The 18,792-nt window shown below is 46.3% G+C and overlaps 1 protein-coding gene across 1 annotated transcript in view; it reads right to left on the bottom strand.

The window, feature by feature from the left end:
* Positions 1–1,476: 1,476 nt before the first annotated feature.
* GABBR1 (gamma-aminobutyric acid type B receptor subunit 1) overlaps positions 1,477–18,792 on the bottom strand; it is an 81,474-nt gene continuing 64,158 nt past the window's right edge. The window contains exons 17-22 of the mRNA XM_072124803.1: positions 9,642–9,758; positions 9,250–9,343; positions 8,857–8,984; positions 5,927–6,055; positions 3,344–3,487; positions 1,477–1,976 (exon numbers count right to left, since the gene is read on the bottom strand). Coding sequence (XP_071980904.1) covers positions 1,749–1,976; positions 3,344–3,487; positions 5,927–6,055; positions 8,857–8,984; positions 9,250–9,343; positions 9,642–9,758 — 840 coding nt within the window. The 3' untranslated portion in view covers positions 1,477–1,748. The remainder of the gene's footprint in view (positions 1,977–3,343; positions 3,488–5,926; positions 6,056–8,856; positions 8,985–9,249; positions 9,344–9,641; positions 9,759–18,792) is intronic.

Genomic DNA, 18,792 nt, shown 5'->3' with positions numbered 1-18,792 from the left:
TATATACCGGCAGTGTACACGTCTATCCTATATATACCGGCAGTGTACACATTTATCCTGTATATACCAGCAGTGTACACGTCTATCCTGTATATACCTGCAGTGTACACGTCTATCCTATATATACCAGCAGTGTACACGTCTATCCTATATATACCAGCAGTGTACACGTCTATCCTGTATATACCTGCAGTGTACACGTCTATCCTGCATATACTGGGAGTGTACACATCTATCCTGTATATACCAGCAGTGTACACGTCTATCCTATATATACCAGCAGTGTACACGTCTATCCTGTATATACCTGCAGTGTACACATCTATCCTGTATATACCTGCAGTGTACACATCTATCCTGTATATACCAGCAGTGCACACATCTATCCTGTATATACCTGCAGTGTACACATCTATCCTGTATATACCAGCAGTGCACACATCTATCCTGTATATACCTGCAGTGTACACATCTATCCTGTATATACCAGCAGTGCACACATCTATCCTGTATATACCAGCAGTGTACACGTCTATCCTGTATATACCAGCAATGTCTATCCTGTATAAACCAGCAGTGTCTATCCTGCATATACCAGCTGTGTCTATACTGTACATACAAGCAGTGTACAAATCTATCCTATATATACCTGCAGAGCACACATCTATCCTGTATATACCAGCAGTGTACAAATCTATCCTATATATACCTGCAGAGCACACATCTATCCTGTATATACCTGCAGTGCACACATCTATACTGCATATACCAGCTGTGTCTATACTGTACATACAAGCAGTGTACAAATCTATCCTATATATACCTGCAGAGCACACATCTATCCTGTATATACCAGCAGTGTACACGTCTATCCTGTATATACCAGCAATGTCTATCCTGTATATACCAGCAGTGTCTATCCTGTATATACTGGCAGTGTACACATCTATCCTGTATACACCGGCATTGTCTATCCTGTATATACCAGCAATGTCTATCCTGTATATACCGGCAGTGTGCACGTCTATCCTGTATATACCTGCAGTGTCTATCCTGTATATACCGGCAGTGTGCACGTCTATCCTGTATATACCGGCAGTGTGCACGTCTATCCTGTATATACCGGCAGTGTCTATCCTGTATATACCAGCAGTGTACACATCTATACTGTATATACCAGCAGTGTCTATCCTGTATATACCGGCAGTGTCTATCCTGTATATACCAGCAGTGTACACATCTATACTGTATATACCAGCAGTGTCTATCCTGTATATACCAGCAGTGTACACGTCTATCCTGTATATACCGGCAGTGTACACGTCTATCCTGTATATACCGGCAGTGTGCACGTCTATCCTGTATATACCGGCAGTGTATACAGGGTTAACCCTATACATACCTCTCAGCCTGTAGTGTCTGGAGTAATGGGAGACAAAGTGAAATAAAATCTCCTCTCGTTTATTTATTGCAATCTCCAATCACAGTTTAGAAAACATTTTGTAAGTGCGGGGGGGGGGGGGGGGTCGCCGGTGAGTGCGGGTGACACTGGGTGATCCCTGAGGGGGGACAGACTCGGGGGGGAGGTGTATATCATGGGGGGAGCATAAGGTGCCTAATACATGAGACATCCAGAGACACAGAAAGAGAGTGCTGGAAGAGACAGACAGAGACAGAGTGAGAGACATCCTGGGGGGGGCACACAGTGTATAGACAGTAGATATGAGACTGCGCCCCCCGGAGGGCGACTACTTGTATAACAGGTGCACGCGGCTGCCGTCACAGCTGTTCCTGCCCAGTTTGTCGCCCCCTTCAGCCACCAGGCACCTGGCCAGGGGGAGTCCGGGCTGGTACAGGGAGGAGACGCCCCCGGAGGAATTGGGGTAGTGATTGTCGGAGCAGTTTTCTCGCGTCGTCACAGACTGTTTCTTACGAGACCGCAACTGCTGGCGCAACTCCATGACCCGCTCTTCTTTCTACAAGAGAGGAAAATATCCACAATAAATCTCCGCCCACATGCATAATTACCATAATGCCGTTGTCACGGCCCCGCCCCTTTTACTATAATGACTGAATATTACCATATAATCCCTATGTTATACCGACCACTAATCCTTAGGAAACAGTAACTACTAACTCTACAGCAGGTAGAGAAGGGTTTCTAAAAACAGCCCTGGTGGTCTAGGGGAGAGAGGAGCCTCGGGTATCTACAGCAGTAAAGGGATTGATATGTGTGTTGCTGGGGTCCTTAGCAGAGAAGGGTTACTGCCTGGTCCAGAAGAGGGAAAGGGTTAATGTTTGCATCCCTGGTGGTCTAGGGCAGCGAAGAGATTGCTTACACTATATGACAATGGTAATATAAAGGGCATCCCTGGTGGTCTATCGCTGGGTACATGTGAATGTCTACATCCCTGGTGGTCTATCGCTGGGTAGATGTGAATGTCCACATCCCTGGTGGTCTATCGCTGGGTACATGTGAATGTCTACATCCCTGGTGGTCTATCGCTGGGTAGATGTGAATGTCTACATCCCTGGTGGTCTATCGCTGGGTAGATGTGAATGTCTACATCCCTGGTGGTCTAGTGCAGTGAAGATTCCAGACACTAATGTCTGCATCCCAGGTGTCCAAAGCAGGGTAACAGTGAATGTCTATATCCCTGGTGGTCTAGAGTTGTATACTATCTAGAGAAAAGAATGTTTGGTGGTCTCAGGCAGTGCAGAGATTACTGTCATCCAACCTGGAGGTCTAGGGTAATGAAGAGGATAATGTCTACATCCCTGGTGGTCTATCGCCAGGTAGATGTGAATGTCTACATCCCTGGTGGTCTACAGCTAAGAGATAACTGCCAGGATCCTTGCTTATCTAGAGCAGTGAATTAATATTTGTATTGTTGATGTACTTGAAATGTGAATATCTACATCCCTGGTGGTCTGGGGCATAGTAAATGTTACCGCCATGATCCTTGGTTATGTAATAAAGAGATAGTGGTGGTCCTTAGTAGATAGCAGTCCCTGGTGGTATAGGGGAGAGAAAGGGATGATGTTAGTATCCCTGGTGGTCTAGAGCAGTGAAAAATAAATTACAGACACCATCTTTAGAAGTGTAGGGAAATGTTAAAGCTCAGCTGCTCTCCAGATGGTCTAGGGGAGAAGGGTTGAAGACCTGAAGTCATCAAGGTGACACCCCCAGGCCCATTGCAGGCCGCACAGCTGTAGGTTTGTTACTCCTGACTGGTTTCTAGGTCGTATTCCGGGGAATTTCCATGGACATCATTAAAGGAGAACATCAATGATGACCCTAGAAGCCACCACTGGAGAAGGTCCAGGAGGTCCAGGAGGTCACCTCGGCAATGATCCGGCCCAGCTCCTGGTTCTCTCTCTCCAGCAGTCGGGACTTCTCCTCCTCGTTATTGTTGGTGGATGATCCCGTCTTCAGGGTGTCCTGCTGCTCCGACTGCCACTCCCCCCTCGTTATGAGACGTCTCATCTACAGAGAACAAGGGACATGGTGAGACCCCCACACCCGGCGATGGAGGGATTTCTCCTCTAGTGGAAGGACTTTCCTTAAAATTAGAGGGACTGTGTAGTGTTGGGTAAAGACCCTAACCCTGCTGTGCTCTGAGTGCTCTGCACTGCAGTGCTAGATGGCCCCTCCCCCTGTCCTGAGACACTGCTATAGAATACACCTGACAAAGCTTTTACTAGAGGGGAGGGAGGTGTGGAGCACCTCATTGCAGAGAGCCAAGAGCACAGCAGTGTGAGGATACGCCCACAGAGCACAAGGTGCAGGCATGAAAAACAATGACAATTTATTTATTTTGTCGAAATGCAATGGGGGCATATCCTCACACTGCTGTGCTCTTAAACTTAGACTTCCCCTGTAACAGGTTTTTTTAAAAATACTACTTTAATCATCGGAGGGGCACTGGAGTTTAATGCATAGAGCACAGCAGTGTGAGGACACATCCCCAGCGCTCTAAGAGAAGATACAATCCTAGTAACGACATACACAAAGGTATGATTACACATCTCTCCAGGGACAATACATAGAAAGCACAGAACCCAGCAGTGTGAGGTCTGATTACACATCTCTCCAGGGACAATACATAGAAGGCACAGAACCCAGCAGTGTGAGGTCTGATTACACATCTCTCCAGGGACAATACATAACACTGGCTGCAGAGAGCACAGAGCACAGCAGTGTGAGGTATGATTACACATCTCTCCAGGGACAATACATAGCACTGGCTGCAGAGAGCACAGAGCACAGCAGTGTGAGGTCTGATTACACATCTCTCCAGGGACAATACATAGCACTGGCTGCAGAGAGCACAGAGCACAGCAGTGTGAGGACACACCCCAGGTGCACCGGCTGCAGTCTGTATGGTCACATCACTGCAGAAGGAGACAATGCTCCTTAAATAATGCTGACACCCTGAGAAGTGGTCCGATCCCCTCAGTAGACGCGTGCGTTCTCCGGGCATCTGCCTAACCCAGATCCTTCATCCACACAGTAAGAGATGAGAACTGCTCCAGACTCTAATGACTTTACACCACTTCAGCCTACACCTGGCATTGAGCCGAGTAATAACTAAGGGGTTCACATACTTTCTCCAGCTGTAACCGACATGAAGCCAAAATCTTCTCAGTTCATTTGTCGCATCAAGACACCGGTGAAGCGAGAGTTAAATGTGTCTGGCAGGAGATCGGGTGATATAAGGAGAAGAAGCTGCCGTCTCCTCCTCCCTCCAGGACCATCAATCTTCCCCCAACCCTCCTGTGGTCTCCAGGCCTCACATTCCCAACCACTTATCTGGCTGATAGGTAAGTGATGTGTAACCATAGATGTGCTGGAGCGTACTGCTAATACCAACACGGAGGGGATCGGGTGATACACCCCCGCCAATACATAGGCTGGCTATTAGTAGCGCATAGCGCCCTCTCCAGGTTAGGAGCTGTCAGAGGGAGTCATGAACCCTCTTGTAAGTGTTTAGCACTGGGTCAGTATGTAATAGCAGCTGTAGCCTCTGCCTGGACAGGCAATAGTTAAATGGGTGTAAGATGTTAACCAATCATGTGTCTGTATTGTAAACTGGAGTGTGATTGGAGAGGAGCAACCACCTGACCAGGGGGGGTGTGTATAAAACCCCTGTGCAGGGGGAGCACATGGTCCAGAGCTCATGGTCTTTCCACAGAGCAGAGTCAGATCTGCATCCTAGCTGCATCTGCCACCGGGCCGGTGCACTATTCCTGAGGACCCTCTCCACGACCACTCCAATACCAGATCTACTGTTAACCATTTAGGCCCGTTGCCTGCAGTTGTTTAATAAAGAATTGTGAGTTATTTTGCACAACGTTGCCTCTGTCTGATCCCTGGATACGGCTGTCACCACCACGGGCTTCCCCATCCATCACCCAGGGCCCTATCTTACAGACACTAAGGGGTTGCCCCAGGGAGATCCAGTACCTCAGCCTCTCCCTCCATATTTCTTGCACACACCACCTGCTGGAGAGCTGCCAGGCTGTAGGACAGTCCTCCGGTCCCCATACCAAGCACCGTGACACTAGCGTGCCTAGGCCGCAACCGCCAGACACTCCAGTATTCTGGGCCCCGGCAAGATCAAGAACTCACATCCATCCGGAAGAAGAAGATGAACTCCAGCGGACCTCGGTGCAGCAGTAACACCTACTGTATATGGGGCGCATGACCTTAGTGAATCCCGACAGACCCGAATCCTCGTCAGAGAACGCGCTGCGGGATCGCGACTGGACCGGGTAAGTAAATGAGCCCCATAATGTACAAACATGACATTACTTAATCCAATGACAAACTTGTCAATAAGCAGAATTGTGATTGCAGCTCTGAAGTTTATTACAAGCAGTGTATAACCTGCGTATAATCACCCACGTTTCGAATGTCTCTTACCTTAGGAACAAATAACACCACCAGAGTGATGTACGCGGAGAAGACAATGGCTAAAGACGAGAAAGCGAAGGAGGCGTCCTGCTGGCTGCTGAGGATCATGGTGACAGGCGCAGTTATCAGGCACAAGACCTGCAGAATAGAAACAGCAGGATACGATCATTCATGCCACATACATATATGGCCCTGTATCCTCACACTGCTGTGCTCTAAGCTCTGTGCACGGAGCTGCTCCACTGCCTCTCTCTCCTCTGCTCCAAGTGATTTTTGTACAATTTAAACGAGAGCCAGATACAGCTTTTACTCTGAGCTTAGTGGCTTTTACTCTGAGCTAAGTGGCCGTGGAGTTGCTGGATGCAGAGAGCCAAGAGCAGAGCAGGGTGAGGACGCGCCTCCAAATCACATGAAGAAGCAACAATCCTGGAATCTTGCTGCTACCGACAATATAGACAAAGGTGCAGTATTGTTACACTATAGGTTACTCTATACGATATATATAGGTTACTGTAAAGGGCTGATACCTATGGAATTTACTTTTTGCATGGTCCAACCCGCTGACGGTTTCCCTTTAAATTTTTTTATTTTGTCGCACTTCACCTCGACCTCATTACGTTTGTTATTAACCCGGTTATGTCAGGTCTTGTCAGGTCGGTCGTCAGCGGCTTAAGGTCAGACATTGTTTTTTTCTTTGCAGATTTAAGACAAAAACAACATTTGTTTTTTTTAAAAAATGAGTCACGAGCGTCAGCGATTCAGGAGACGAGCAAAGAGCTATTGTAGGACAAGAAGCTGAGTAATGTTTAGTGAGCGCATTCAGAGACACAAGGAAGTGAAAAGTTTCTGAGGACAATCCCCGTGTCGTGACAATGTATCTAGTGAGGACAAGCACAATAAAGCGCAAATCCACAACAAGAAGCTTAAAGGAAATTTACCAGCACAATCCACAACCATAAACCAGGGACATTACCCATAGATCCCGACACCGGGACTGTGGGATCTTCCTATATCTGTTATCCATGGCCTCTGTCCTTCTAACATCAACTTTTACAATTAAGCGAATAGGCCAAAAGGGTTCCTGAGGGGCATTACAAGAGTCTCTCCGTGCTGTAGCTTCACAGGCTATTACACTGTCTGCCCTCCTGCTCCCTCAGCACTTCCCCCTCCCCTTATCTGCTGTAGGGGGAAGCGCTCCTGCACCGTATAATAGCCTTGAAGCTACAGGAAAGAGGGTCCCTGGTACAACCCCAGGAGCCCTTCAGGCTCATTGTCATAATTTTAAAAGTTGATTTTAGAAGGGAGGAGGCCATGGATAACAAATATAAGATTCCCACAGTCAAGGTGCTATCTGGATCAATGAGTAAGAGCCCCTAGTTTATCATGATGGATTTTCATGGTTGATTTCCAACCTGTCATCAGCTCTTACAACAATAAACTACCAGCTCCCTCAAGCTAAATATAAAATATTCTTTCTAGCATTTCCTCTTTCTCGCCTATAGAAAAATTGCCTCCAAATGAGCAGAGAAGAGTCACTTTTTTGCTGAGGTAAGTCACACTAAGTAGCTGGGAAGGCATCACTTATGATGCTGCTTATTTTGGACTCTATAGCAACTATAACCATGCTCCCTGTGTAATTTTAAAGATGAGAAACTCAACTTTCCATACGCAAGAGGATCTGTTTGCAAAAATTACCTGAAATTGAATCTAAAGCTCATTCCCAGAGAAGAAATGCTGATGTGTCTTCAAAGCTGAGATTCTCTCCTTTACAGTGAGAGAATCTCAGGGATCTAGGTGTTGTAAAGTCCAAGATAGCACCCGAAATGACGTTCCCCTCCAGCCTCTGCGCCTGACTCATCTCAAGCAATACATGACCCTTTCCAGCTCATTTGCATATGTGGTTAGCGGTGATTTTTATGTTTATGTTATATTATATGTTGTGTTTTATAAAAGATTATCTATATTTCTCGACCAGAGGGGTTTGTAAGAGCAATGATGAAAATTCTGGTGACAGGTTTCCTTTAATATCCTCTGCTCTTCAGGATTCAGTTTTGGTTGTATCCTCCACATTCCTCCGTCTCTGCGTATTATATGCAGGTTTGAGGTGGTTGATTTGGCACTGACCCATGTGTCACTCTATAAATTGTCTCGTCTTTTCTCCACTCACTAGAACTTTGCTTAAAGGGGTTTGTCCATGAAACAGAATTCTCAAATTTTAACCCAATAAAGATAATTTTTAACCCCTTACTTTACAATTTGCTGTTTTTGCTCCTATCACTGAGTGATGGTCGGTGTAAGACTCCAGAGTGTGAGTGGGGACTCTCTGAGCAGAGTTCCCTCTGTGCTATGAGATGCTGTGAGCTGACAATGTGCTTAGATTATCAGGGTCCAGGGTTTATATACACTTTTATTTAGCTGAGATGAGTCAGATGAGGTCCATGAGATGGATATAACACATATTGACACTATCAGCTCTGCTATCTCACCTATAACACACACAGTCAGTTCTGCTAAATGCCCCCCTCCAAGATAAAGACCTTATCTGTTTGCAATTTGAAGAGTAAGTCTCTGCACGCTGCTGCTTGCCGGCAGGAAGTGCCTGTGTCTGAGCTGGTCTTGTAATGTAGGGGGGAGGGGCAGAAGGCAGAGAGCACTGCAGTGTGCAGACAGGAGAAGCTATTCATGAGAAGAATCTGACCATAGTCAGAAGATTTACAGTCGGATCCCAGGGGCGTCCGATTGTATACACCAGGACTGACAGAGACAGGTTGGAATTATATCTGTGAAATGCTGGATTTTTGTTAATAACAGTGAATTCGAGAATGTGTATTTTGTTATTCTGAGTACATTTAAGAATCTTGTCTTTGTGGGAAAACCCTTTAATCTCAACCAAAACTGCAGAATTCCTCTCATCTCTTTTTCCTCTTCACAATACTCACAGCAACATTGTAGATGGCCATCCCCACCGCCCGGTGGTCATTGATTTTCTCAGTGGAGACGCTCTTTGTTTCATAAGCTAGAAAAATACCGAGGAGGAGCAGAAGACCTTTGGAGCCGTAGACAATACCTGAGACAAGCATAGAAGACAATGGATTCACAAGGTGAGACATCGAGAACATGAAGAGTAAAGACTAGAGGAACCTCAGTGTCTAAGTGACATATCTGTGCCAAACTATGGTGCACCGTGGCCCACAACCTGAAGATTGTATCTCCACCAGCTTCTTCGTTTAGCCTTTTGGGTTTGTAGCCCCCATATTAATCCGAGTTGCCTTCCCCTCAGATGTATCCAAATAAATGAGTGACTGAGAGTGGAGATCCCCCAATATACCCACCGAGCCATGTGTTCATCTTTACGGAGCTGCAGTGCTCCAGCTGAGGTAAGATGAGGACATCAAGGTCTCCACGAGGTTCTTCTTTAGTGAACTCCTAGGATTTATCATCAAAAAATATATATTCAAAGAAGTGGAAGATATAAGACTTCTTAAAACGTCGGATTGGTTGGCCTTTAGAAGGATAGAGTAGGGAGTCTTAAAGGTTATTCTCCAGAGAGGATGTCTAATGACGACCACCCTTTCCCATATGTCCTATTAGATTATCATCTGACCGGACAGTCAGCTGATCAGTGTGAGTTTGGCTTTTGAAGCCTCCTGTGATCAGCTATCATCTATAGGAGCTGCTCTGGTGGAGGAGGCATGGCCAGAGTATGGGAAAGTGAAGGTCTTACCTCAATAGTACGCTGAAGAGGATCCACTATCTGCCAGATCCCAAAGGTTATTACATCCAGGCCCAGGAGAAGTCCAACTGTACTATACAGCTTCCAGGGCTCCAGGGTCTGTGACTGCTGTCAAAACACAAAATATACAATCTTATATATAAATCTGCGTGTATGTGCGTGTGTAGGTTAGTCCGCTAAAGGAATCTGCACCGCGATATTCTGATACTCCAGTCACATAAAGAGCTGCTATCTGTTTACCTTTGTATCATGACAGCAGCTCTGGATGTGACAGGAGTAGCAGTATTCCATTATAATGTATCTGATACTCCAGTCAGTATCACCTCTGCAAGTACATCAATTCTCTCCCACAATCCCTTGCTCTAAGAGAAGGAAACAGTGACTATTAATGTTTAAGCTTGGTGGTTCATAAATAGAATACCAGATTTAAAGGTGAGGACTGACACAGGGGCAGAGCAATGGGAGAGTGAGAGCTATCAGCACTTATGGGTGCTTAAAGAGAACCTACCACCACGAATCTACCTATAAAGGTAGATCGGGTGGTAGGTGGATGTAAGGGACGTGAGGAGAGCTCTTTTTAGAGCTAATCCTCACGTCCCGCTAACTTTTGGGAAACTTTATTGACCGAATATGTAAATTTAGTTATGCAGCTACTGGGGCGTGGAGTAGCCGGCACGAGGCTACACAGCGCGGCTACTCCACGGCCCAGTAGCCACATTACTCCTCCTACCCTGTTGTGTGCGGCGCGCAGCTCCTCATAGCTGCGCGCCCTCGCCCGATATGATGGCGTTCTGCGCATGCGCAGAACGCCGGCTGAGCAGTCCCAGCTCCGAGGTCGGAGCTACTGAGCATGCGCAGTAGCCGGCTTGTCAGACGAGGGCGCGCAGCTACGAGGAGCTGCGCGCTGCACACAACAGGGTAGGAGGAGTAATGTGGCTACTGAGGCGTGGAGTAGCCGCGCTGTGTAGCCTCGTGCCGGCTACTCCACGCCCCAGTAGCCGCATAACTAAATTTACATATTTGGTCAATAAAGTTTCCCAAAAGTTAGCGGGGACGTGAGGATTAGCTCTAAAAAGAGCTATCCTCACGTCCCTTACATCCACCTACCACCCGATCTACCTTTATAGGTAGATTCGTGGTGGTAGGTTCCCTTTAAAGGGGTTTTCACAGGAAACATGTTAGGACCTATCCTATATGTAGGGCCTGACTTGTTTATCGGTGGGGGTCACAGTGAAGAGACCCCCAAAGATCATAAGAACAGGGGGGATGTCGAATGGGTGTGAGCGGAGCAGCCGGCTGTGCATGTCCATTCTGCTCCATTCATCTCTATGGAGCTGACGGAAATTGCTGAGCGCCGCGCATCACTGAGTTATTTCATAGTGTTGACTTATTACGTGAAAGGTGTAGAAGTTCTGATTTATCTCCAAGTGCTTAAATATCATCTCAAGCCACTGACTTGTTATCTCAGAACCTTCAAGTGTTCATTTACAACTTTTCCTTATTTTCTCAGGGCTTGAAGTAATTACACACAGCATCACACGTTCCATCTGGATTGGGCATGAAAATGCAGGGGAACGGGGAAGGGGCTCGGCAGAATCGCTTACACGTTTTAATAGAAACGCATGGGATCTGTAACAAACTGTGTTTAGCACACCAGGCGCTTGTTGCCAATCACATGCTTTTCTGTGATCGGGCCCATCTCCCCGTTCCGTCTGGGTTGCATTTTGAGGCACAACTCAGATGGAACGTGTGAATACAGCCTTAATATAACGAGGACAATTACCATCACAGCTTTAGCTTTAGAGATATTGGGACTTTTATATGATCTCTGAGTGCTGATAATTATCACAAGCTCTGACTTATTAAATTAGAAACCTGACACTTATTTGACCTCCGCCTGTAATTTTAGAATTTATGACATAATTTTGGCGCCTTTGTCCGCACTACAATACTGAGAGTCCTGCGAGCCCTGTGTCGCCCTCTAATGGCGGCTCTGGTTGTTTCTGGAAATGATCCCTATTAGACGTGAGAGGGATGAGGGTCTGTCTGGCCCGGTGATGACCCTCGGGGATCTCTAGGGGCTTTCGTTCTTTCTCAGTAATCACCAGAATCCATTAGGGGAATTGCTATGAGCGGAGAGATTATTTGTCCGTCATTTCATCTTTTCTATTGGAATTGTATTTTATTCTGAAGTGTTTGTTAATGATGATTTCTGCCCTGAGATCCCTCGGTATATGAGTACATATTAGCCATGCTGCTGACAGGCGTGATATCTCGCCGCGTCTCCTACGTGAGGTGTGCTGACAGAATCAGGTTAAGAAGTGCGCTGTGCGATCAGGCAGGACAGTTTCGCTCTGCTACGTCTGGATCTCTGTGGACAGACCGGGCCTAGGGCTTCCTTACGAGACATACACAAGTGTCAGGGACCGGAGCATCGATTCCAGGTGCGCTGTCACATCGGGGCAGTCTGGGCGCCTCGCTAATATGAAATCACAAGGCTGTGAGGAAAGTCGCTGCGTCTACGTTGTCGGAATGGATCGCGCAATGTACTACTTATGTGACTGACTGCAATGGGATAAAAGGGGTACATTGTCCTATTTGGGCTGGTCCCTGACTCATTACTGCCAAGTAATCTTTGTGATTGACATTGGCACCACTGCTCTCTGTCTGCTAAGGGTGGCGGCACACGTGGTGTTTTGAACCCGTTTTTAAGCAGTCTGTTAAAAAACGCATCCGTTTTTGACAGTTTTTCCCAATTATCTTATTCAAGATAATTAGAAAAGGACAAAAACAGTCAAAAAACTGATGCGTTTTCAAAAAATGCATGCGTTTTTAACGAACTGCTTAAAAACGGCCTAAAAATGGGTTCAAAATGTCACGTGTGCCGCCGCCCTAATATGCTGCTGTCTGTCAGTCTTTACTGCATTTTTCGAATTCTATTCATGAACTAAGGAGCACTGTGGGATTATTTGTCCCCTGTCCCCATCCCTGTAATCGTCTTTACCATAGACACATTTATTAAAGCGTTTGCGCCAGTTATCTAACAACAAGAGCCCGGAGTCTATATTTTTGGGTTTAGTTAATCGTCTTGTCACCCACTGCCACCAATCAGAGATTAGCTTTCATGTTATACACCACTCTGTAACATGACAGCTGTGTGGGCATCCGTTGCTAAGGTAACAAGGCCACTTTAATGACCGAGGCCTACTACACCTGACCAAGCCTTCTGTAGGAGTTCAAATGAAAACTTTATAGACAAAGGACAATAACTTCAGAGACCCTACAACCCTTCTCAGATCTGGAACCTTCTATCCAGAGAACATATTTTCTGTATAGCAGGGACTATTTATCATATAAACTCGGGCGCCAGAGACAAAAGTTGAATTTTATAGGAAGTCGCGCTTGGGATTATGTACTGCTGATTACATTCCCCAGAGATTTATCAAAGAGCCAAAAAACATTATCTTAAAGGTGACAACTACAGTGTAATGAAAAAAGGCAAAATTGGAGATTTATGACCCTATAACGGCGCGGTGCGGCACGGCATGCAACGCAACAAACTGGAAGCCGCTTACTGAAATACATTAATAACCGTCCAAGACAAAGTGGCCGTCGTACAGGAAATGAGGACATTAGTGAGATAAGCCCTTATAAATCACCGCTATCCTAATAACCTAGAATGCTGCGCTCCAGCCCGGAGACATGGCCGCCGCGATAAGGAAGAGAAGATGAAGACGGTTATATACAGTGCTCCGAGCCGACATATATATATCCTATAATAAAACACAAATATTGCACTATATGGTCCATCGCACCATCTTTATCACTATTGTATAGGTCATCCGAAATTAGTCATGGAGACCCCAAGATGCAGAGATTGTCATCACCAGGATTATAGGAGGGGAACATGAGGCTCATGTCACGGCAATATCTGTAAGTGCAGTTCTATGGCTGCCATGAATTGTTTTTTTCCTGAAACATGTTGGTGTTTGTTACTGGACCGTTATAACAATGCTTGAATAAGAAACTGATTTTAACTACTTTTGGATACTGAACCAAAATTTCTTCATGGATTTACATTTAATTCTTGTACATAGGGGCAGTATTATAGTAGTTATATTCCTGTACATAGGGGGCAGTATTATAGTAGTTATATTCTTGTACATAGGGGGCAGTATTATAGTAGTTATATTCCTGTACATAGGGGCAGTATTATAGTAGTTATATTCCTGTACATAGGGGGCAGTATTATAGTAGTTATATTCCTGTACATAGGGGGCAGTATTATAGTAGTTATATCCCTGTACATAGGGGGTAGTATTATAGTAGTTATATTCCTGTAAATAGGGGGCAGTATTATAGTAGTTATATTCTTGTACATAGGGGACTGTATTATAGTAGTTATAATATTGTACATAGGGGGCAGTATTATAGTAGTTATATCCTTGTACATAGGGGGCAGTATTATAGTAGTTATATTCTTGTACATAGGGGGCAGTATTATAGTAGTTATATCCTTGTACATAGGGGGCAGTATTATAGTAGTTATATTCCTGTACATAGGGGGAGTATTATAGAAGTTATATCCTTGTACATAGGAGGCAGTATTATAGTAGTTATATCCTTGTACATAGGGGGCAGTATTATAGTAGTTATATTCCTGTACATAGGGGGCAGTATTATAGTAGTTATATCCTTGTACATAGGAGGCAGTATTATAGTAGTTATATCCTTGTACATAGGGGGCAGTATTATAGTAGTTATATCCTTGTACATAGGAGGCAGTATTATAGTAGTTATATTCCTGTACATAGGGGGCAGTATTATAGTAGTTATATTCTTGTACATAGGAGGCAGTATTATAGTAGTTATATTCTTGTACATAGGAGGCAGTATTATAGTAGTTATATCCTTGTACATAGGGGGCAGTATTATAGTAGTTATATCCCTGTACATAGGGGGCAGTATTATAGTAGTTATATCCCTGTACATAGGGGGCAGTATTATAGTAGTTATATTCCTGTACATAGGGGGCAGTATTATATACTTTATTATCATTCATATGCCCGGTATTCTAGTTGTGTAATATATAAGGCTTAGGTTCTCACAGACACAATAGACAGATCCAATTGCCTTCCTCCACATCTTTGGCAGCTCATACATATTTCATATCTCAGCAGGGGGCGCCACAGAGCATCAGCGTTATTCTCCTGTGCTATAGAGAATCAGTAAATTTCTGCTGCATCCTGGAGCTTGATGGGAGTGACGTTCACAAATCTAAAAAGTGAATGCAGAATATCAACTGCATCTGCAAGGGTTAAGAAACACGGGCTGAAACTGCACTTTAATTAAGATTTAAAGGGGCAGCCGTGCACTCTGGGTAACAATTAGGAGGCTGATTATCAGTAATTGGTTTTCTGGGTTTTTCCCACTGTGCCAGAATCTATCAATGGCAAAGATTGTGACAGATGCCGCAGCACAAAAGGCTCCGATAGAAAGAAACAGCTCAGCAAGTGCTTCATAGATGGATAATAATAGCCCAAGAACCTGGTGCAATCCCCTCCAAGCACAAGCGCCCCCCTCCCCGATCCACTCCAAACACAGGTGCCCCCCTCCCGATCCCCTCCAAGCACAAGCGCCCCCCTCCCGATCCCCTCCAAGCACAAGCACCCCCTCCCGATCCCCTCCAAGCACAAGCGTCCCCCTCCCGATCCCCTCCAAACACAAGCGCCCCCCTCCCGATCCCCTCCAAGCACAAGCGCCCCCCTCCCCGATCCCCTCCAAGCACAAGCGCCCCCCTCCCCGATCCCCTCCAAGCACAGGTGCCCCCCTCCCCCGATCCCCTCCAAGCACAAACGCCCCCCTCCCGCGATCCCCTCCAAGCACAGGCGCCCCCCTCCCGCGATCCCCACCAAGCACAGGTGCCCCACTCCCGTACCCTCCAAGCACAGGTGCCCCCCTCCCCGATCCCCTCCGAGCACAGGCGCCCCCCTCCCCCGATCCCCTCCAAGCACAGGCGCCCCCCTCCCCCGATCCCCTCCAAGCACAGGCGCCCCAATCCCCTCCAAGCACAGGCGCCCCAATCCCCTCCAAGCACAGGCGCCCCCCCCCTGATCCCCTCCAAGCAAAGCAGCCCCCCCCCCGATCCCCTCCAAGCACAGGCGCCCGATCCCCTCCAAGCACAGGCGCTCCCCCCCTGATCCCCTCCAAGCACAGGGGCCCGATCCCCTCCAAGCATAGGCGCTCCCCCCCCCCCTAAACCCCTCCAAGCACAGGCGCCCCCCCCCCTGATCCCCTCCAAGCACAGGCGCTCCCCCCCCCTAAACCCCTCCAAGCACAGGCGCTCCCCCCCCCCTAAACCCCTCCAAGCACAGGCGCTCCCCCCCCCTGATCCCCTCCAAGCACAGGCGCTCCCCCCCCCCCTGATCCCCTCCAAGCACAGGCGCTCCCCCCCCCCCTGATCCCCTCCAAGCACAGGCGCCCCGATCCCCTCCAAGCATAGGCGCCCCGATCCCCTCCAAGCACAGGCGCTCCCCCCCCTGATCCCCTCCAAGCACAGGCGCCCCGATCCCCTCCAAGCATAGGCGCCCCGATCCCCTCCAAGCACAGGCGCTCCCCCCCTGATCCCCTCCAAGCACAGGCGCCCCCCTCCCCGATGCCCTCCAAGCACAGGCAACCCCTCCCGATCCCCTCCAAGCGCAGGCGCCCCCCTCCCCCGATCCCCTCCAAACACAGGTGCCCCCCTCCCGATCCCCTCCAAGCAAAAGCGTCCTCCAAAATCCCTCCAAGCACAGGCCCCCACCCCATCCTCTCCAAGCACAGGCGCTTCCCCCAAAGCCCTCAAATCACCCCCCCCCAAGGTGCAGGCAGCAGAACTTTAATGCTGCTGAGTGCATCTCGGAGGGATGTGAGACACAGAGATGAGAGGAGAAGGAGACACGAGGCCCCGGTATGACCAGAGGGGACAGACATAGGATGAGATGATGGCAGCGCACCAGGCACCGGGTGCTGCAGCCAGATGTTATATGTCAGACTCCATCTCTCAGGATTGTTCCTCTATATTAGGTCTGATCACCGTCATCTCCTCCGCCATCCATCCTCATGATGAGGTGCCATGCTAATGATCCTCAATCCATACACCCGACGTGTGATCCCGGGGAAGAGGAGGAGGAGGGGGAGGGGAGCACGTGTGAAGATCCTACATCGCTGTCTGTTACCATGGAAACACAATGCAAAAGGAAAATATAACTCCCAGCCCCCCCCCCCCCCCACCTCCTCAATAGTCTGATTCTCCCCCGTCATCTTCATCCCGGGCACCGAGCTCCCAGACCAGAGAAACACTAAACCCGAACATTGTATTATAGTAGTTATATTCCTGTACATAGGGGGCAGTATTATAGTAGTTATATTCTTGTACATAGGGGGCAGTATTATAGTAGTTATATTCTTGTACATAGGGGGCAGTATTATAGTAGTTATATTCTAGTACATAGGGGGCAGTATTATAGTAGTTATATTCTAGTACATAGGGGGCAGTATTATAGTAGTTATATTCCTGTACATAGGGGGCAGTATTATAGTAGTTATATTCTTGTACATAGGGGGCAGTATTATAGTAGTTATATTCTTGTACATAGGGGGCAGTATTATAGTAGTTATAGTCCTGTACATAGGGGGCAGTATTATAGTAGTTATATTCTAGTACATAGGGGGCAGTATTATACTAGTTATATTCTTGTACATAGGGGGCAGTATTATACTAGTTATATTCTTGTACATAGGGGGCAGTATTATAGTAGTTATATTCTAGTACATAGGGGGCAGTATTATAGTAGTTATATTCTAGTACATAGGGGGCAGTATTATAGTAGTTATATTCCTGTACATAGGGGGCAGTATTATAGTAGTTATATTCCTGTACATAGGGGGCGGTATTAAAGTAGAAATATTCTAGTACATAGGGGGCAGTATTATACTAGTTATATTCTTGTACATAGGGGGCAGTATTATACTAGTTATATTCTTGTACATAGGGGGCAGTATTATAGTAGTTATATTCTAGTACATAGGGGGCAGTATTATAGTAGTTATATTCCTGTACATAGGGGGCAGTATTATAGTAGTTATATTCCTGTACATAGGGGGCAGTATTATAGTAGTTATATTCCTGTACATAGGGGGCAGTATTATAGTAGTTATATTCTTGCACATAGGGGACAGTATTATAGTAGTTATATTCTTGTACATAGGGGCAGTATTATAGTAGTTATATTCCTGTACATAGGGGGCAGTATTATAGTAGTTATATTCCTGTACATAGGGGGCAGTATTATAGTAGTTATATTCCTGTACATAGGGGGCAGTATTATAGTAGTTATATTCCTGTACATAGGGGGCAGTATTATAGTAGTTATATTCCTGTACATAGGGGGCAGTATTATAGTAGTTATATTCCTGTACATAGGGGGGCAGTATTATAGTAGTTATATTCCTGTACATAGGGGGCAGTATTATAGTAGTTATATTCCTGTACATAGGGGCAGTATTATAGTAGTTATATTCCTGTACATAGGGGGCAGTATTATAGTAGTTATATTCCTGTACATAGGGGGCAGTATTATAGTAGTTATATTCCTGTACATAGGGGGCAGTATTATAGTAGTTATATTCCTGTACATAGGGGACAGTATTATAGTAGTTATATTCTTGTACATAGGGGCAGTATTATAGTAGTTATATTCCTGTACATAGGGGGCAGTATTATAGTAGTTATATTCCTGTACATAGGGGGCAGTATTATAGTAGTTATATTCCTGTACATAGGGGGCAGTATTATAGTAGTTATATTCCTGTACATAGGGGGCAGTATTATAGTAGTTATATTCCTGTACATAGGGGGGCAGTATTATAGTAGTTATATTCCTGTACATAGGGGGGCAGTATTATAGTAGTTATATTCCTGTACATAGGGGGCAGTATTATAGTAGTTATATTCCTGTACATAGGGGCAGTATTATAGTAGTTATATTCCTGTACATAGGGGGCAGTATTATAGTAGTTATATTCCTGTACATAGGGGGCAGTATTATAGTAGTTATATTCCTGTACATAGGGGACAGTATTATAGTAGTTATATTCCAGT

The sequence above is a fragment of the Engystomops pustulosus genome, chromosome 9 (genome assembly GCF_040894005.1).
Source record: "Engystomops pustulosus chromosome 9, aEngPut4.maternal, whole genome shotgun sequence".
In the NCBI taxonomy this organism is placed as follows: Eukaryota; Metazoa; Chordata; class Amphibia; order Anura; family Leptodactylidae; genus Engystomops; species Engystomops pustulosus.
Note: the sequence above shows the minus strand (reverse complement) of the source record. Positions and strands in the feature narration are given on the sequence as shown.